This window comes from Capra hircus, chromosome 14 (genome assembly GCF_001704415.2).
Source record: "Capra hircus breed San Clemente chromosome 14, ASM170441v1, whole genome shotgun sequence".
Lineage (NCBI taxonomy): Eukaryota > Metazoa > Chordata > Mammalia > Artiodactyla > Bovidae > Capra > Capra hircus.
Window position 1 is genome coordinate 1,446,884 of NC_030821.1, and position 20,970 is coordinate 1,467,853.

General features: G+C 43.3%; 1 protein-coding gene and 1 long non-coding RNA gene across 6 annotated transcripts in view; one reads left to right on the forward strand and one right to left on the reverse strand.

Annotated features, from left to right (window-relative positions):
* Positions 1 to 14,875, reverse strand: part of SNX16 (sorting nexin 16) — a 34,014-nt gene extending 19,139 nt beyond the window's left edge. Inside the window, exons 1-4 of one of the 5 annotated variants that reach the window (XM_018058165.1) lie at positions 14,697 to 14,801; positions 11,011 to 11,259; positions 10,784 to 10,923; positions 4,446 to 4,532 (exon numbers count right to left, since the gene is read on the reverse strand). In XM_018058165.1, coding sequence (XP_017913654.1) covers positions 4,446 to 4,532; positions 10,784 to 10,923; positions 11,011 to 11,158 — 375 coding nt within the window. In that variant the 5' untranslated portion in view covers positions 11,159 to 11,259; positions 14,697 to 14,801. The other 4 variants (XM_018058162.1, XM_018058161.1, XM_018058163.1 and 1 more) reach the window with 4 other exon arrangements.
* The window catches only part of LOC106502871, a 122,083-nt gene continuing 112,385 nt past the window's right edge, over positions 11,273 to 20,970 (forward strand). Inside the window, exons 1-2 of the long non-coding RNA XR_001296542.2 lie at positions 11,273 to 12,586; positions 14,776 to 14,983. This is a non-coding gene — a long non-coding RNA (uncharacterized LOC106502871). The remainder of the gene's footprint in view (positions 12,587 to 14,775; positions 14,984 to 20,970) is intronic.

The window sequence follows — 20,970 nt, forward strand, 5'->3', positions numbered from 1 at the left end:
AGGTGACAGAGCACAGGAGGGAGGAATTCATTAAAAAAGCAATTCAAAAACACTTCTCTGAACTCAAAGACATGGACTGCCCACAGAGTGTCTAAGTTAATACAAGAGAAGAACCTACAAAAAGTCCTCCTGTGTCCCCTTCCTCTTGAACCTCCCTCCCACCTCCCTCCCCACCCCACCCTACAGGTTGTTAGAGAGCCATGGTTTGAGTACCCTGAGTCATACAGCAAATTCCCATTGGCTACTCATGTTGATGTTTGGCAGAAACCAACACAATTCTGTAAAGCAATCTTACTTCAATTAAAAAATAAATTTAGAAGGTGGAAAAAAAAGGTCACTGTGAAATTTTAGATTAATTACACAGGGAAGATTCAAAAGACTTCTAAAGAAAAAAACAGGTGACATGCAAGTGATAAGGAGCAAGAACAGCTTGGGACTTCTCAAGGGCAATACACAACACTAAGAACAAGATAAAATAGCGTAATGTCTTCAAAATTCTGGAAGAACATTTTCCAACTTAGAATTCTATACCCAGCCCACATTTCAACCAAGTGTGAAAATGGAGTGAGCATCAACTACGTATGAAAACGGAGTGAGCATTTTAGACGTGCAGGGTCTGAAGGACACCACTTCCCATGTGGTCTTCCTCAAGAAGCCACTGAAGGGTTAGTTCTGCCAAGAGGAGACCATGATCCAAGAAAGAAGACACGACACAGAGGAAACAAAACCCGACAACAGAAAAAGGGAAAAAAACCCAGAAAGAGTGAAAGGCAGCTTTATAACCGCCCGATGTCAGTCAGCTTGGGGCAGTGCAGGACAATGTGACCCAAGAGACAGACATGTTGAAGATTACCATGGATTTCTTTTTAATGGAAGGACTGAATGCTTGGTTGGGCTTAGCCCAGATTTTCATATGAGCTCTGCTTGTCTTGACAGTGGGCTGATAATGGTTCTGCTTCCTCTCTATGCTCTGCTGGGTGGAACCAATTGAGAATAATCATTTTACCTCAGAGAATTACTCAGTTTTAAACTACTTCTGCAAACTGGAAGTAGAAAATAGTGAGCTTTCTAGCAGAAAATAAAGAAAACCCCACTCTCATGCCACATTGCTACAAACTATTCATCACCAGCCTGCTCCACTCTGCCACATGCTACAACTCTGGGGAGCTGTGTTCCAGACCTTGCTCATGACTGCCCTCTGACTTTCTCAGAAGAGGCTCTTAGAAACTCCTAGAGAAGCTGAAGTCAGATTATAACCCAGGAAGTTAAAACAGAGGAAGGAAAAATTTCTCTTTCTAAACAGTGTTATTTTAACTAAAATGATTTTCACATTGTCAACGATTTTTTTCCTCATTACTATAGAAAAATGTAAAATGTAAACTCCTCAAAGTTAGAATCAGATCTATATAGTTTCCATATGATACCAAATTCCTAGCACAGTGATGAACTCAAAAATTTCATGATTGGTTTTACAAAATGAAAGATGCTAAGATTTTACTTTAACAATTATAAAAATAATAACTACCATTTAAACTGTGTGGCTGCTGCTGTCTGACACACATTTTTGACTCTTGCCAGTAAAATCAGGTGATGAGTGGAGCTCTTTCTGGTACCTAGAAGACTGACATATACACTTATTAATTTTAAGCGCCCAAGTTAAGAGTATCAAGGAGATATTTACAAGACTTAAATTAAGCTTCCATTAACATCTTTTTTCAAAAGCTTAAGAGCAATCTAAATCCCAGCTTGCCTAAGGCAAGAAACATTTTGGCAATAAAGATGAATCCAGAGAGATTAAAGGAAGCAAACACTAAATAACAGTTGAGTCCTGAGGAGAACAAAAGTCATAAAGGATGAAATAGCTCTGAACTGAAACTGTTAGAAATGAGTCTGTATGAACAAAAATCATAACAATTTCATAAGAAAGCTAAGAATTCCACTTAAGTATGTTAACTTAATGAGTCACTTTGGTCTTCTCGTGTGTTTTAACCATTTAAAAAGATGAACAGAAGTAAAGAATTACAGGTTTTTAAATCAACCATGTAAAATAAGAACTCAGGAACAGAAAATAAAATTTATATATGATATAAATCTTAGAAATAATATTAAGTATTTTGACATGTTGCAATAAGTCATCTTAACAATACCTTAATTAAGGTAAAACAGTTTAGCATTTTATATTTTACCTTTTCACTGAAACTGAGGTTTACGAATGGTGGAAGCTTTTTTGGCATCCCGGCAGTTGCAAAGTCACAGAAATGGAATTTCCCATCACCAAACGTTTTAAGAACATACCAACTTGAGAAGTTCTGAGAGTCAAGAAAGCGATAGGGAAGATGGCAGGTGGGAAAGTAGGACCCATAAAGTTTCCTCTACTCAACATCTATCAAAATTAGGGAGTAATCCGTGGTCCAAGGTCATCTTACTTGGCCTCTCTGAAGCATCATAAACTGCTTGCTTCTTTTGGAAAAATGCTTTTTCTCTTGGTTTCTTAAATACCAATTACCCCTACCTGTCCTACTTGATTTTCCTCCAGCTCTGTGAACACTTCAGCTGCTGTTTCTCTACTGAAGTCTTACTGCAATCTAGTCAATCAGTTCCCTAGTGTTAGAAATTTAGGTTGGTTCTAAAATTTTTAACTATTTAAAACAAAATGAAAAAAGAGAACAACAATACATAAAACATGATATCATGAGAGGTATCCTTAGGGCTACATCCTGCCCATATCAATAATTTATTATATAGGATTAATCCCAGAAATGTAAGTATCATGTAAAATTATGCATAGCTTTAGGATGTCCTCTAGGAAGACTTATATTTCTAACAATAGACATACCACTTAAAGGCTGTCAACCTGATAGGTGAAAATTAAAATAGTTTTTCTTCCTTTTCTTTAACTGTAATTGTATTTACTTATTGGTGGTGCGGGGTCTTCATGGCTGTGCAGACTTTCCTCTAATGGCAGAGCGGGGGCCACTCTCCAGTGGCAGTATGTGAACCTCTTCCTGGGGTGGCCTCTCCTGTTGCAGAGCACAGGCTCCAGGGCACACTGCCTTCAGCAGCTGCAGCACGTGGCCTCAGCAGTGGTGGCTCCCGGGCTATGGAGCACAGGCTCGGCAGGTGTGGTGCACGGGTTATGGAGCACAGGCTCAGCAGTGGTGGCTCCCGGGCTATGAAGCACAGGCTCAGCAGGTGTGGTGCACGGGTTCAGTCGCTCTGTGGCGTATGGGAAACCCTCCAGACCAGGGCCTGAACCCATGTCTGCTGCAGTGGCAGGCAGATTCTTTACCACTGAGCCACCAGGGAAGCCCAACAGGTGAAAAATAGTGTCTTAATTTTCTTTTCTTTGGGTACTTGTGATAGTAGATGGTTTCCAAATTTATTGGTTATTTATATTTCTTCTGTGGATTACACTGTTCATATCACTTGCTGAATTTTCTATTTTGGGGTGTTTCTTGTTACTTATTTTTAAGGGTACTTAATGTACTACTGTTTATTATTATCTTCTTTGTGTGAATTCTAGATGGCCCCATGACCTTTGCCCCTGGTGTAGCCTCTGTGTTTCCTTGTTACACAGTAAAAAATATTTTGTACATGCAATTAGGGTTACTATTGAGTTGACCTTAAGACAGGAAAACTATTTACATGAGCCTAATCTTATCAGTCAAGCTCTATAAAGGTAAAGCTTCTTCCTGGCTGGTGACAAAAGAGAAAGCCAGAGATATTCTAGCACAAGAAAAACTTGACCAACTCTTGCTGACTTTAAAGATGGAAGGGTCATGTGCAAGAGCTGAAGAATAGTATCTATGGGCCAAGAACAACCTTTGGCTGACAACCAGCAAGGAAACAGGGACCTTGTCTCACAATCACAAGAAACCAAACTCTGCCAACAACGATACTGAAAGCTGATTCTTTCCCAGAGCCTCCAGATAAAAGGCCAGTCAAGTCAATATTTTGATTTTGACCTTGTTTGACCCTAAGCAGCAAACCCAGCTGAGCACTCCAAATCTCTAAATAACGAAAAGGTGTGTTTTAAGCCACAAAGTTTGTGATAATTTGTAATACAGCAAAGGAAACTAATCATAATATGCTAAATTTTTTTTTTCATTCTTCTACTATAGTCGTATGATTTTGGGGGTCTCATACACATACATCTTTTCAAAGTTATAAGATTATGTAATTAATCATATTTCTGTTGCCAATTTTAAGGTTTTCACATTTTTAATATTAAAAATAATTTTTTGTTTCCAACAAAAGGAAGTTATATGTAGAGATGGGAGTTCAGACTCTTAAAATTAAATGAAACAGTTGTTAGGAAATAGCAAAGATTCAACTTCACTTAAATAATCAACAAAGGAAAAAAAACAAGTAACAACAGTAGAACTCCAGGAACAGATAATAATTCCAAACTGAAAAGTCAGTTTTAGATTTATTAAAGTACTTACTTTATCATTAAGCCTAGAGAAGTCAGTGTATCTTCTAAAAACTACCCAGCTTTCTTCTGGGGTCTTCTTTACTAATATTTTATATACCTATGGAGAGAGTGAAAGACAGAAAGTTAATTTGAGGCAAAATGCTTTTCTGAAGCACACTAATAATAAATAAACTCATCAGCCTCTAAAATATATTTTATGCTGCTGCTGGGGCTGCTGCTAAGTCGCTTCGGTCATGTCCAACTCTGCGACTCCATAAACGGCAGCCCACCAGGCTCCCCTATCCCCTGTCCCTGTCTTGCCTGGGATTCTCCAGGTAAGAGTACTGGAGTGGGTTGCCATTGCCTTCTCCGATATTTTATGCTAATATATTCTAAAATTAATATGAAAAATAGCCACTATTGTCTTACACAGTCAATTTAATTTTTATACTCAATAACTGCCAAGCAAAGTTTTCTAATAAATTAGATGTTTTAACCTTCAAGGATGAAATACAAGGTAGAAAATATTCGTATTAGATGAAAGTTTACATTCCTATAATTAAGTACAATTTTCTAGGCTACTGACTAGAAAAATTTGGTTGAAGCATGTCAATATTTTAAAAGGTACTTAAGAAGATTCTATATTTCCTAAGGATAATTTTAGAATTTATTGCGAGGAAATACTGTTTACAACAGAATCTCAGAGAAACATCTGGTAATTTCTGGTATAGTGTTTTGAGCTAAGCTAAATACACGACACACAAAATGTACTCAATAACTATCTACTGAATGAGTGAAACTCTCCTAAAAAGAGTAACTTTTTTCCTTCAAGTTAAGCTGTGGAATAACTTTCAATTGTAGTTCTAGAGCTGCACTCTAGCTGCAAACAGCTATAGAATACTTGAAATGTGACTTTGACACATGCTGTGAGTGTAATATAAACCAGATTTCAAAGACTTAGTATGAAAAAAGATGTAAAAATACTTCATTAAAAAGATTATATATTGGTTACATGTTGAAATGATCATATTTTAAATATATTAAACAAAATACATTACTAAATAATTTCATCAGTTTCTTTTTACTTTTTTTAACACTAAAAATTAGGAATTTTTAAAATTATAAGTATGACTCATAACTCTAGTGGATGATCAAGAGACAATTTATTAGTTAGGGACTGTTGATCATCCTTACCATTTGATTCTTCTCCCTTACAGACTTCTTTTTCAGCTTTGAAGGGAGAGAATCAGCAAAGGTTAGATTGGATTCTTTAGTTTTCAAGTAAAAAGTAAATAATTTATCTTTGCAACATATAAAGGTGAGGATGAAGATTATTTGGATACCCTGTAAAGTCTCCAGAAAGTCCTGATGTAAAATAGTCATGCAGGGGATAAAAAGTAAATATTCTTTTTAGAAAATGAGCCCTTTTCTAACTGCTACCCTTCACAGTGGTCTCTAAACACTCCTTTTTCCTCTGGGAAAAATACAGGATAAATTTGTGGTTTATTTTTTCTAGAAAGCTCTCCTATCTACTTAAGTAGTACTTTCAATGAAAACTATGTACAGTACTGATTATTGCTTCCTCTAAATTCTAATAGCAGTTACTATCTCTACTCTTTTATTTGAAACTTAGTGTATACTACACTTTGTACTCTTGTTTTATGTATGTAGTCTATGCTTTAAGTAAACAAATGTAGACACATACACTGATCATAAAATACATACAGAAAAGCACAAAAACTTCAGTATACCACTTAATGGATTTTCACAGAGTAAACGCACCATGTACCGAGTAGCAAGAGGAAGAAACAAAACATTACCAAAGAAGTCCACCCCATGACTCTTTCCGGAACCTGCTCACCACCCCTCCCATTTACTTTTTGTTTTTAATCACTTTTCAAAGACATGACACTCTCTCTATGTATAAGACCTCGCCAGTTTTCCCTAAACTTTCTTCAGTTAAGAGATCAACTCAAAGAAATATACCAAGGTGAAATTATTTGACAAACCTAAGACTCTCAAGCTTGTAACTCTAGCTTAGACCTCTCCCCTAAACTGAACACTGAATATATATATATGTGTGTATATATATATAGATAGATAAAATACACATGCATGTGTACACCCTCATATATACATACACATAACTGACATCTCCACTTGATGTCTAGCAAACGTTTCAAACCTAGCACGTGCAAAAACAAATTCTGGTCTTTTCCTCAAAATCTGCCATTTCATTCAATGGCAACTCTACTTTTCACATTGTTTAGGTGAGAAGTGTTGGGATCATCTTTGCTTTTTCCATCTCCCCCATCCAAAGGCTCTCTCTTCAAGACATCTCCAGAATCTGGGAATTTCTCAGGCCCCCTTCCCCTACCTGGTGCACACCACCACGTCTCCCATGGATTACTGCAAGAACCTAACCGTCTCCTGCCTTCCTTTTTCTCCCACAAAATCTAGTCTCAATTCAGCAGCCAGAATGAGCCTTTAAAAAGCTTAAGTCAGATCATCTAATTTTCCCTTTTAAAATCTTTTTGAGATTCCCAGCTCACAATGGGGGAAACTCTAAAGGCCTTATAAAGGCTTCTGTGCTCTATTTGAACTGAGGGTCACACTCCCTTGCTTTTCCCTCAGTTCCTACATTTCTCCCCATTGATTATTCTGCTGTCGGCCATGAGGGTCTTGGCAGTTACACCACCTGTCTGGGAGGCCCCCTCCCTCCCCACTCAATGTCCTGGGTATCGTCATGGCTCATTTTCTCTTCAGTTCAGTGGCTCAGTCGTGTCCGACTCTTTGTGACCCCATGGACTGCAGCATACCAGGCCTCTCTGTCTGTCCCTGTCACTTTCTCTCAGTGCTACATCTTTCCTGTGAGGCCATGACTGGCATTGCCACTTAAATTGCAACTCTGGTTTCAAGAAACTATTTCTTTCCTCCTTTCGATTCTTCTCTATACCACTTATCACCATGTGACAAACTAACATTAAGAATAAAATTGCTCATCTATATTTCATACGTTCAGTTGAGCGTATTACCTGGAAGAGGGCTTGGCACATAACAGGTACTCCAAAAACACTTAATTATAAATAAGTGAATATGATTGATTCTATATGTGTCATTTATTTCTTCCTCTGTATTGTCTTGAAAGACTTTATATACAAACTTTTCACACACATTACTTCAGTGAATGCTTATTCTTGCATAGAGAAGGTAGGTCACCATACAGAAATGAGCTACCAATTTATTATAATTTCCAAAAATCACTCACAAAAAAGTCAGATCCACGCAGATTTGCCACCCATATCATGTCTTACAATATTTTAACTCTAAAAACTGCCTCTTTATAATTTCAATATTCTTTTTCCTAGAAGATCCTTCCATACTGTTATTAACTATATAACACGAAATGTTGAAGTAAATATGAAATCATTACTTCCAGAAAATCCAAGAGAAAGAACAGTTTCAAAGAACAAGCTTATAAGTGGATTTAACAAGGTCATTGGATATATAAATATGTAATATATAACGAGGACAAAATAGATTAAACTAGCAATGAACAAACAGAAAACATGAAAAGATGTAGAGAATATCAAACAATATCCATACTTAGCAATAAATCTTAGCAAAAGAAGTTAAGACTTCTGCCATGAAAACTATTACTTAAAATATCATTAAATATTATTTAATAACTTATTAAAACATTATTTAAAATTAATTAAAATATTATTTAAATAAGTTAAAGACTTAAGGACATGGTTTAGGTTCGTAGATTCAAAGACTCGGTACTATAAATATGTCAGTTCTCCCTAGATAGATTTAATACAATCTCAATGCAAAGGGCCAAGACAACCCTGAAGAGGAACACCAAAGCTATAGTACTTAGCTACCAGATGTCAATACTACCATCAGGCCTTAGTAATTAAAGACAGGGTGAAACCAGTAAAGAAGGGAGAAACGGAACACAGAATCAGACCCATACATTTATGGTCACCTGATTGTGACATATGCAACAAAGCAAATGCAAAGGAGATAGAGCTGTTCTTTCAATAAAAACCTGATTTTAGGGAGAAAAAAATGTGTCTTGACTCTTACTTCATACCATGGACAAAAATCAATTCCAGACAGTTTATAGCTCTACCTATGAAAAGTCCAACAATAAAGCTCTTAGAAGAAAACATAGGACAACATACTTGTAATCTGGGAGGAGGCAGATTTTAAAAAGGGCTAACTCTATGCAGGTCAGGAAGCAACAGTTAGACCTGGACATGGAACAGCAGACTGGTTCCAGATAGGAAAAGGAATACGTCAAGGCTGTATATTGTCACCCTGCTTATTTAACTTATATGCAGAGTACATCATGAGAAATGCTGTGCTGGAAGAAGCACAAGCTGGAATCAAGATTGCTGGGAGAAATATCAATAACCTCAGATATGCAGATGACACCACCCTTATGGCAGAAAGTGAAGAGGAACTAAAAAGCTTCTTGATGAAAGTGAAAGAGGACAGTGAAAAACTTGGCCTAAAGCTCAACATTCAGAAAACGAAGATTATGGCATCCGGTCCCATCACTTCATAGGAAATAGATGGGGAAACAGTGGAAACAGTGTCAGACTTTATTTTTTTGGGCTCCAGAATCACTGCAGATGGTGACTGCAGCCATGAAATTAAAAGACACTTGCTCCTTGGAAGAAAAGTTATGACCAACCTAGATAGAATATTGAAAAGCAGAGACATTACTTTGCCAACTACTCTTTGTCTAGTCGAGGCTATGGTTTTTCCTGTGGTCATGTATGGATGTGAGAGTTGGATTGTGAAGAAAGCTGAGTGCCGAAGAATTGATGCTGCAAGGAGATCCAACCAGTCCATTCTGAAGGAGATCAGCCCCGGGATTTCTTTGGAAGGAATGATGCTAAAGCTGAAACTCCAGTACTTTAGCCACCTCATGCGAAGAGTTGATTCACTGGGAGGGATTAGGGGCAGGAGGAGAAGGGGACGACAGAGGATGAGATGGCTGGATGGCATCACTAACTCGATGGACGTGGGTCTGAGTGAACTCCAGGAGTTGGTGATGGACAGGGGGGCCTGGCGTGCTGCGATCCATGGGGTCACAAAGAGTCGGACACAACTGAGCGACTGAACTGAACTGTAAAAAAAAAATGTGCTGGACTATATTAAAACTAAGAACTCTTGATTATCGAATGAACCATTAAGGAAGGCAAATCACAGAGAGAGAGAGATGACAGTCACAACACATGTTCTGAAAAAGGACTTATGTTCAAAATGCACAGGAAACTATAAATCAAAGTAGAAAAGCCCTCCCAAAAGAAAAATGAACAAAAGTCTTGAACAGACATTTCAGGAACGAGAATACTCAAATGGTCAAAAATAAAAAAAGTCTTAAAGGCAAATTAAAACCACAATGTATTTTTCTACTCACTAGAAAAGCTAAAATGAAAAAAAAAAAACAAAAAACTAGAATTCTGAAGGTGGGAGGAGAAAGGGACGACAGAAGACGAGATAGCTGGATGGCATCGCAGACTCAATGGACATCAGTCTGAGTAAGCTCCAGGAGTCGGTGATGGAGGGAAGCTTGGCATGCTGCAGTCCATGGGGTTGCAGAGTTGGACATGACTGAGTGACTGAACTGAACTGGGAAGGTGTGGAATAACTAGAATTCTCATACACTGCTTAAAGAAATATAACTTAGTACGGCCGCTCTGGTACATTGTTCGTCAGTATCTTCTAAAGCTGGGCAGATGATCTAGAAACTTTATTCTTAGGACTTTATATCAAACAGAAGTGAGTGTATGTGTTTACTGAGGGACAAGTACTAACAGGTTTGCAGCAGTATCTATAAAAGTCCCAAACTGGAAATGATTAAAAGGCCATTCAGCAGTAGAATGGATAAGCTGTAGTATATTCACATAAAGGAGTAACATCAGTAATGAAAGTGAACTGCCTACAATTACATGCAAGATCAAGGATGAATCTTTCAAACATATGCTGAAGAGACCATACCCAAGAGTAAATACTCCATAATTCCACTAACATGAAGTACAGAAACAAGCAAAATTAACCTAGGCCATCAGGAGAGTGGGTATTGACTGACAGAGCATGAGGGGAGGCTTTAAGGATGTTGTAATGGTCTATTCTTGATTTGTGTGCTGGTTTCACCGCTCTGTCTGGTTTGCAAAAATTCATTCAAGTAAAGCAAAAGTACACCAACAGCATGACAACTTAAGGGGAATAAACCAATTGACTCTTACGTACAATAAATTACAAGTATGGCCTAACATCATTCAACACAAGTTTCCAGCACAGGTTAATAAATCTTTCATCTAATGATGGATAGCAGAAGTCAATACTCACAGTAAATTTAGCTCTTTCTTCCATCACCTCATAACCCAGGATAATAGGTGTAGAAGGTCTATCTTCCAAAGTTACTGTTTCAGGACTTTGTTCTTCACTTTCTCTTGGTCTAGCAGAATACTCAATGGAAGAATCTGCACCTGTAAATTTAGTCCTAATGAGGGGACTGCTACAGACAGATGAAGTGCTTTCCATTTGGTCAGATACACTGGTCTGTTTAAAATTACCCATATTTGAGTCTTCTAACTGGCCTTTGGAAGAATTTGAGCTTGTTGAGATACTCCCAAAAGAAGAACTTCTTTGGTTTCTGGTGGTTGCAAAACTGGAAGCAGAGTTCCCTAGGGGCATAGGAACTGGAACGTAAGGAGTTGCCATCTTCTTTTGGCTTTTGTAACAAACTTGCACACTTCTGAGTCCGAACAATTAGAGAACAAGTAGTAAGCAATGCATTGTTTTCTTCTTAAGGAATCCACTCTCTAAAAATGAGAGGAACACATGAAAAATTAGTCTCTGATCAGGAGCATTATCCAAAAGAAAACAAAATACTCATATCCATTTCTTTTAATATTGTGACACTATTATTTTGTTTAGAAAGAAAACACACCCCAAACTCCTTTCTTTAATCCAAAAATATCACCTCTAAGAACTCCTGTTTGCAAGATGAGGAGAGCAGAAGTATTCTACACCCTTTTTCTCGATCCTAATATTATATGTTATCCTTTTTCCCTCACTTTCTTTCTTTGTGATGGATTGCTTTAAGGGTCATTGTAACCTGACGTCATGGACATAAAGGAGTTGAAAAGTGGAAAAGTGATAAAGATGGTTCTGAAACTTTATTTTCTTTATTATGATCCTGACACTATTAAATATCATACAGGCAGCGGAGGGATAAGGGAAGGAAAGAAAGGGAGAGAAATTATTTATATTTCCTTCCGATTTAACTAGGGAAACTAAAAAATTACCCAGAGTAATGACAGTCAACCAGAAGCTTTGACAGCTTGTAAGGTAAATAATAGACAGTTCTTAAAGTAACAGTTTATTAAAACCAGGATCAAACGGATTTTGGGGGGTGGGGGAACTTGGTCAAATTAATCAAATAAACCGCAATGAACGTTAAACATATCGAACAAGATTAAATGATTAAAAGTTTAAACGTTCTTCTTGTTTCCAGACCACCCCTAATTCTGCTACACCATAAACTGCAAGTACTGAACAAATGTTCAAAACCCATACTCCATAAGCTCTGGTGTCAAAAGGAGTTTATCTTGTCTCATAATTTCACAATGATACAGGAAAAAAGGTTTCCCACTAGGCTGTTAATAAACTACGAAACGGCAGTAAAGTACAGATCGGGGAAATGGCACACAAGAACCGGTCTACCTATCCAACTACGTCCACGCAACTCTACTGGTGAGAAAGGTAAAGAGACAAGCCGCTCAGAGTCCGAGAGACGCGGAGACAACATTTCTAACCCAGCACGTGGCTCTGGGCACCCTTCCCCATCATCTGGAACTCGGGAAGCCCGAGCTGCTGATTCACCGCTCCTCGGTTCCACCCGACGGCTTCCCCCCAAGGAAGTAAATAAACGCCTGAACTCAGCCTCCTGACGGCCGGCGGGGTCGCCCCGCCCTTGGCTACTCGACCACCTGAGGCCTCAGGGCCGGGGGAGCACCTGACCCGAACAGCCTCTGAGCTCGCGAGGCCCTCAGCACTGCCCGGCGAGAAGACAGCAAGCGGGGCTCGCGCCGCGGCCTCGACCTGCTCTGAGAAGAACCTCTCGGTCCTCTGGAGGACCACGGGCAGGTGAGGTGGCCCGAGCCCGAGCAGCTCGGCGAGCGAGACAGGTCGCGGCGTGCGGGCAGCGCAGAGCCGGGACTACCCAGGACGGTCTGCGCAGGCCAGGGCTCCTCGGCTCGGGGGGCGGCGAGCCCCCGCTCCCGGGGGCCCCAAGACGCCCCCGCCTCCGCCCCGGCGCGCGGCAGAGCCGGTGGCCGCCCGGGCTCTGTCGCACTCCCGGCCCTCCGTGGGAGTTCCCCCCGCCCGCCACCGGGGCCCAAGTGTCAGCCGCCGCGCGCTCCCCACCTACCTCAGCGCTACCTCAGCGCGCCCCCTACCTACCTCAGCGCGCCCCCCACCTCAGCGCGCTCCCCACCTCAGCGCACCCCCCACCTACCTCAGCGCCCGCCCCACCTCAGCGCGCCCCCCACCTACCTCAGCGCGCCCCTACCTACCTCAGCGAGCCCCCTACCTACCTCAGCGCGCCCCCCACCTCAGCGCACCCCCCACCTACCTCAGCGCGCCCCCCACCTACCTCAGCGCGCCCCCCACCTACCTCAGCGCGCCCCCCACCTACCTCAGCGCCCGCCCCACCTCAGCGCGCCCCCCACCTACCTCAGCGCGCCCCCCACCTACCTCAGCGAGCCCCCCACCTACCTCAGCGCGCCCCCCACCTACCTCAGCGCGCCCCCCACCTACCTCAGCGCGCCCCCCACCTACCTCAGCGCCCCGCCCCCACCTCAGCGCGCCCCCCACCTACCTCAGCGCGCCCCCCACCTACCTCAGCGCGCCCCCCACCTCAGCGCCCGCCCCCACCTCAGCGCGCCCCCCACCTACCTCAGCGCGCCCCCCCACCTCAGCGCACCCCCCACCTACCTCAGCGCACCCCCCCACCTACCTCAGCGCACCCCCCACCTCAGCGCACCCCCCACCTACCTCAGCGCGCCCCCCACCTACCTCAGCGCGCCCCCCACCTACCTCAGCGCGCCCCCCACCTACCTCAGCGCCCGCCCCACCTCAGCGCGCCCCCCACCTACCTCAGCGAGCCCCCCACCTACCTCAGCGCGCCCCCCACCTACCTCAGCGCGCCCCCCACCTACCTCAGCGCGCCCCCCACCTACCTCAGCGCCCGCCCCACCTCAGCGCGCCCCCCACCTACCTCAGCGCGCCCCCCACCTACCTCAGCGCGCCCCCCACCTCAGCGCCCGCCCCACCTCAGCGCGCCCCCCACCTACCTCAGCGCGCCCCCCACCTCAGCGCACCCCCCACCTACCTCAGCGCACCCCCCACCTCAGCGCACCCCCCACCTACCTCAGCGCGCCCCCCACCTACCTCAGCGCGCCCCCCACCTACCTCAGCGCCCGCCCCACCTCAGCGCGCCCCCCACCTACCTCAGCGCGCCCCCCACCTACCTCAGCGAGCCCCCCACCTACCTCAGCGCGCCCCCCACCTACCTCAGCGCGCCCCCCACCTACCTCAGCGCCCGCCCCACCTCAGCGCGCCCCCCACCTACCTCAGCGCGCCCCCCACCTACCTCAGCGCGCCCCCCCACCTCAGCGCCCGCCCCACCTCAGCGCGCCCCCCACCTACCTCAGCGCGCCCCCCACCTCAGCGCACCCCCACCTACCTCAGCGCACCCCCCACCTACCTCAGCGCACCCCCCACCTCAGCGCACCCCCCACCTACCTCAGCGCGCCCCCCACCTACCTCAGCGAGCCCCCTACCTACCTCAGCGCGCTCCCCACCTCAGCGCGCCCCCGACCTACCTCAGCGCGCCCCCCACCTACCTCAGCGCACCCCCCACCTACCTCAGCGCCCGCCCCACCTCAGCGCACCCCCCACCTACCTCAGCGCAGCCCCCACCTACCTCAGCGCACCCCCCACCTACCTCAGCGCCCGCCCCACCTCAGCGCACCCCCCACCTACCTCAGCGCGCTCCTCACCTCAGCGCGCTCCGTACCTACCTCAGCGCACCCCCCACCTACCTCAGCGCACCCCCCACCTACCTCAGCGCACCCCTCACCTACCTCAGCGCGCTCCTCACCTCAGCGCACCCCTCACCTACCTCAGCGCGCTCCTCACCTCAGCGCGCTCCGTACCTACCTCAGCGCGCTCCCCTCCCCAGCCCGCTCCCTACCTCAGCCCACTCGGGCGCGCTGCCCCGGGAGGGTTAACTCCGACCCTGCCTCACCGCAGCTTTCCGTCTCCACCCACAGCACCCGGAGAACTCACGTGACCCCCTTCCCGAAAACAGCGGCTCCCGCCCGCCTCCGCGCGGGCCGCCGGCCCAGATTCCCTGCCAGGAGGAGGGAGGGGCTGGGCCGCCGCCGCTCCCGGAAGTGACGTCACGTCGAGGGCGCCCGCCTCAGGGGCGTGAGTCGTGGTCTCAGGGGTCCTCGGCGCCTGGGTCGAACCTAGTTTGTGGTAAGAATTTTACCTTCTTTCCCATAGCTTTATTTTTACCAGTTAACTTTTGAGACGTGGAGGCCACGGTCCCTAGTTTGAACGACAGGTGATGAGAAGACTACAATTCCCGGGAGCAACTGCGGCCAATGTGGGCCGGGGCTCGCTTTGCGTCATGGGACTCGTAGTCATCCCCCGCGGGGCTGGTTCTACCGGGTTAGAGACTGGTTTCCAGAAGGAGCCGCGTTTCAGAGGACAGCTGATTCTGAAAGGGGGACGCAGGCCTCCAATGAGGAGGAATAATTCCTCCAATGAGAAGGAGTAATTTCAGAGAACTGAAGTTGTTCAGTGTGGCGTTTTTTTTTTTTTATCTCGAGAGAAATTTTGATTCAAATAAATATTAGGCCTGTTAGGGGCTTCCAGTGGGGAGACCTTGGTTTTTTTTTTTTTTTATCTCGAGAGAAATTTTGATTCAAATAAATATTAGGCCTGTTAGGGGCTTCCAGTGGGGAGACCTTGGTTCCATCCCTGGGTCCTGTGGAGGAGGCCATGACAACCCACTCCAGTATTCTTGCCTGGAGAATCCCATGGACAGAGGAGCTTGGTGGGCTACAGTCCACGGGGTCGCAAAGACTCGGCAGGACTGAAACAACTTAGCACACAGGCTTGTTAGACGTGCATGTCTAAAGACCTGAAGATGATCAGAAAAATGGTTCTTTGATAGGCAAATACTAAAATTCAGACCCGTCTGCAGGCCTGTTTATTATTAGAATTGAGCAATTTGATACAAAAATCATTCCATGAGTTCTAAGGCGTTGGAATAGTCCCAAGACTGGGAAAACATGATACTTGTAATTTCAAAGTGAACATAGGAAGATAATCTGGTTTGTGGCATGTTGATGGTGTTAGATTGATAATATTGCTCTTTCAGTGTGAATGAGACATAAAAAGAGAATTCTAGTGACTTCCCTGGCAGTGGAGTAGTTAAGACTCTGTGCTTCCAGTGCAGAAGACAAAGTTTCCATCCCTGGTGGAGAAACTAAGATCCCACATGCTTCCTCCTACAGTGGAATAAATAAATAAAATTGAAAAATAAAAAAGAATTCTGTAGAGATGGTAGACTAAAACATGAGGTAGTTTTCAGGATAGACTAGGCAGCCTTGGCTGAGAGGTGGCAGATATATCCTTGAATTCTGTAAGTTAATAAAGGTGTAGAAAAGAAAAAGGAGCTTTGGAACATTTCCGTCACTTGTCAGGACTGCAGCAAAAGATAAGTTTGAAAATGGAAAATCTTATAATCTAATATCCAGGAAGCAAAGGAATATTAAACTTTCAAGAAGCAAAGTATACACATACCTCAGTTAGGGATAGAAAAAAGATTTAGAAAAGATCATTGGAATTGTCCAAGAAGAACTTCCTTCACAAATTATTTAAAGGAGCATACAGGACCTGCATACTATATGTATTCTTTGTCTTCCAGAATATCTGGCATAAATGAATGTCTAGATTTTACTTTTAGAAAATGAAATGAACACTTCTTAAAAATATTTTAATGAGATTCCAATTAACAGTGTAAATTATACTAGTTTCAAGTATGCAACATAATGACTTAATATTTGTACTCATTGTGAAGTGATCACTATAGTAAGTCTAGAGAATTCCAGAAAAATATCTACTTTTGCTTCATTGACTATGTTAAACTCTTCGACTGTGTGGATCACAACAAACTGTGGAAAATTCTTAAAGAGATGGGAGTACCAGACCACCTTGCTTGTCTTCTGAGAAACCTGTATGTGGGTCAAGGAGCAACAGTTAGGACTAGACATGGAATAACTGACTGGTTCCAGATTGGGAAAGGAGTATGTCAGGGTTGTATATTGTCACCCTACTGATTTAACTTCTTTGCAGAGTACATCATGTGAAATTCTGGGCTGGATGAATCACAAGCTGGAATCAGTGTTGCCAGAAGAAATATCAACAGCCTCAGATATGCAGATAATACTACTCTAATGGCAGAAAGTGAAGAGGAGCTAAAGAGCTTCTTGATGAAAGTGAAAGAGGAGAGTGAAAAAGCTAGGTTAAAACTCAACGTGAAAAAAACTTAGATCATGGCATTCAATCCCATCAATTCATGGCAAATAGAAGGAGAAAAAGTGGAAGCAGTGACAGGTTTTTTTCTTAGGCTCCAAAACCACTGTGGACAGTGACTACAGCCATGAAATTAAAAGATGCTTTGAACTTGAATGGAAAGCTATGGCAAACCTAGATAGCATATTAAAAAGCAGAGACATCACTTTGCTGATAAAGGTCCATATCGTCAAAGCTATGATTTTTCCAGTAGTCATGTAGGTGTAAGAGTGAGACCATAAAGAAGGCTGAGCACTGAAGAACTGATGTTTTTGAATTGTGCTGGGGAAGACTCTTGAGAGTCCCTTGGACTGCAGGAGATCAAACCAGTCAACTCTAAAGGAAATCAACCCTGAATATTCATTGGAAGGACTGATGCTGAAGCTGAAGCTTTAATTCTCTGGCCACCTGATGTGAAGAGGTGACGCATTGGAAAAGACCCTGATGCTGGGAAAGACTAAAGGCAAATGGAAAAGGGGTGACCGAGGAGTCCATGGTTAGATAGCATCACTGATTCAATGGATTTGAGTGAACTCTGGGAGATACTGGGGAAGAGGAGCCTGATGTACTACAGTCCATGGGGTCGCAAAGAGTTGGACATGACTTAGTGACTGAAAAACAATAATAACAATATTCTTGGCTCCTTAGTTGTAAATGAATTGGCCGTATGCATATGGGTTTACTTCTGAGCTCCAGGACATCCTTAACAATCAAGAAAGAATATCTGTGATTGTCAAAATAAAAGTTATATTAACACAGATAGCATCTAATGGCTAGTCTCTGTGTATGGAATATTTTATTTGAGCTATGATGCCTTTATACAGTGCACACAATCAAATTGAATTGCATTCATTTTAATTTTTAAAGTAACAGAAGACCATTTTTCTCTCCTTTCATCATTTTAATTTTGTATAAAACATACACATAGCAGGACATATGGAGCCTGCTCAAGGTATGATTTTATACAATGATATGTAGATATTGGCACATAGAAGTAGAGGGTTTAAGGGGGGAGAAGAATGAAGGTAAGAAAAAACACAGCAGAATAAAGTATGTGCAATAGGCAGACATCTCTTGAGGTAGCTTCTTAGATCCCAACATTTCCCCCTTCTGTAAAGTTTGTCCCTCTTCTACAAGGATGAGTCCTCGTGGTCATGTTCATAATATGTTACTCTTTTACAAAAGTTTTTTTGTCATAGTTGATTGTGTCTGAACAGGACTTTTGACCCAGTTATGTCCAAATGATACTCTCTTCTACTGTCTTGTAGGAAGGTAAGCATACAGACTGGAAGTCACAGGAGTTAAAGTCAGATAAAGGAAATTTTGTGTGAAGGTCCATAAAGTCTCATGGCTGAGGTCACTGGAGTTGGTCTGGTTCTTCCCCATTATCCACTTTTTCTGGAGTTCATGAGTACCTTAATGTTCTTCCAGTAGATTTGCTTTTTGCTTAAATCTAGCCAGAGCTGGTTATTTTGCTTATAACTGAGAGTACAACTAATATGGCACATTGAAATGAGACAAACTGAATGCGCAAAGTGAAAGTTGATAAAATACAAACAATCCCTTATCAATGATTTGAAATAACTGAAATAACATAAAATGACTCTTTTCCAATTATTGTTGTTGTTGTTTAGTCGCCCAGTTGTGTCTGACTCCTTGCGACTTCTTAGACTGCAGCACACCAGGCCTCCCTCTCCCTCACCATCTCCTGGAGTTTGCCCAAGTTCATGTTCATTGTAGTGATGCCGTCCAGCTAGCGCATCCTCTGACACCCTCTTCTTCTGCCCTCAATCTTTCCCAGAATCAGGGACTTTCCCAGTGAGTCATCTGTTTGCATCAGATGACCAAAATCCTGGAGCTTTAGCTTCAGCATCAGTCCTTCAGTGAATATTCAGGGTTGAGCTCCCTTAAGATTGACTGGCTTGATGTCCTTGCTCTTCAAGGGACTTTCAGGAGTGTTCTCCAGCATCGCAGTTTGAAGGCATCAATTCTTTGGTTTTCTGCCTTCCTTACGGTCCAGCTCTCAACCATATGTGACCACTGGGGCGACCACATCCTTGGCTATATGGACCTTTGTTGGCAGAGTGATGTCTCTGCTTTTCTACACACAGTCTAGGTTTGTCATCACTTTCCTGCCAAGAAGCAATTGTCTTGTGGTTTCATGGCTGCAGTCATTACTTTGGTATAATTTCACGGATTGCTTGTTTTCCATAGGCAGTGTTTCTATAATCTTAATAGTCAGGATCTGAACTCCACCTGCCCTCTGTTTTCTCCCTGTCATGAAATTTTAAAAGTTCAGAAAAAGAACTATAGGTAGTCTGTTCTTAGAGTGACAGGAGGTGACCAAAGTAGCAATGGAGCAACATGATAGCCAACTTTATTACAGTGAGTTTGTGACCTGTGGATGCCCTAAATCCAGGGTGGGAATTACAAGGCGTTTATAATGGCACAGAGAAGAGCCTTTCATACTACTAGCATGGATTCGTAATTTTCTACTCCTATTACATAAGAAAGACTTTGAAAGCATGTGTGGAAATTCTACTGGAAATATAACAAAGAGACCAAATTTCTTCACAAAATCACAGTCTTCGAGCTGAAAGAGACCATAATGATCTTGAAGATAAGTCTCCATTTTAGAGTCTAAAATGACTCTAAAATGACCCTTTCATTTCCTCAAAAACAGAAAGGAAAACAGAAGCTAAAGGATCTGTTTGTAATCAGTTCCATTGCCCATGAACTCTTGGTTCTCAAACTGGTAAGCTTCTTACTCGGGATAGTAAGATGCCCTTTTCTGAGCACGTTTGCACTTGGGTCCTAAATGTCTGTCATCCTTCCAATAGTGTCTTGCCCCTGCTACATTCTCAGTTAACATTTGATGCCTGGGAAGTCTTCATAGATTTTGTGCATGAGGAGGACCTACATTGGGCTTAAAGTGTTGCTAGGAATTGAATAAGTGAAGGATGCAGGCAGGGCAAAAAACGAAAATGAAAGTGAAGTCACTTAGTTGTATCCGACTCTGTGACCCCATGGACTGTAACCTGCCAGGCTCCTCCATTCATGGGATTCTCCAGGCAAGAGTACTGGGGTGGGTTGCCATTTGCTTCTCCAGGGGATTGTCCTGATCCAGGGATTGAACCTGGATCTCCTGCTTTATGGGCAGACTCTTTATGGTCTGAGCCACCAGGCAGAGCACACTGGGCAAAGTAAAAAACTCGAGAAAGGGCATAATTGTGTGGAGTGTTGTGAAACTCTGAGTAGACCAGCCTGATTAAATTGAAGGGCCTTTGAATGTAGCTGGAAATAGAGATATGAGCTCCTACTCATCCCTCAAGTCCATCTCAAATATAGCTTCATTAGTAATACCTTCCTGCTTTCTTCAGATGGAATTAAGTGAGCACTCACACAAGCCTCTGTGAGCGCCTTGTGTTTGGTACATGAGTGGAGGCAGTCATTGCATTATTTGTGAGGACTTCCTCGGTGGCTCAGACAGTAAAGAATCCTCCTGCAATTCAGGAGACTCGGGTTTGATCCCTGGGTTGAGAAGACCCCTGGAGAAGGGAACAGCAACCCCCTCCAGTATTCTTGCCTGGAGAATCCCATGGACAGAGAAGTCTGGTGGGCTTCAGTCCATGGGGCTGCAAAGAGTCGGAAATGACTGAACAACTAACACTTTCACTTTCATTAAATGTACAGCATAAGGGCTAGGACTGTGTATTGGACATCCGTGTACTGACCTTATATGGTACCCGAATAAGGCAGGTACTTTGGGTATAGTCTCCATAATAAGTACTTTTTAAAATACCTGGCTCATCTTACTGGTGCACATTTCCTATAATATTCTTCTAGATTTACACATTTTCCACTCTTGGTTTAGAGAATAA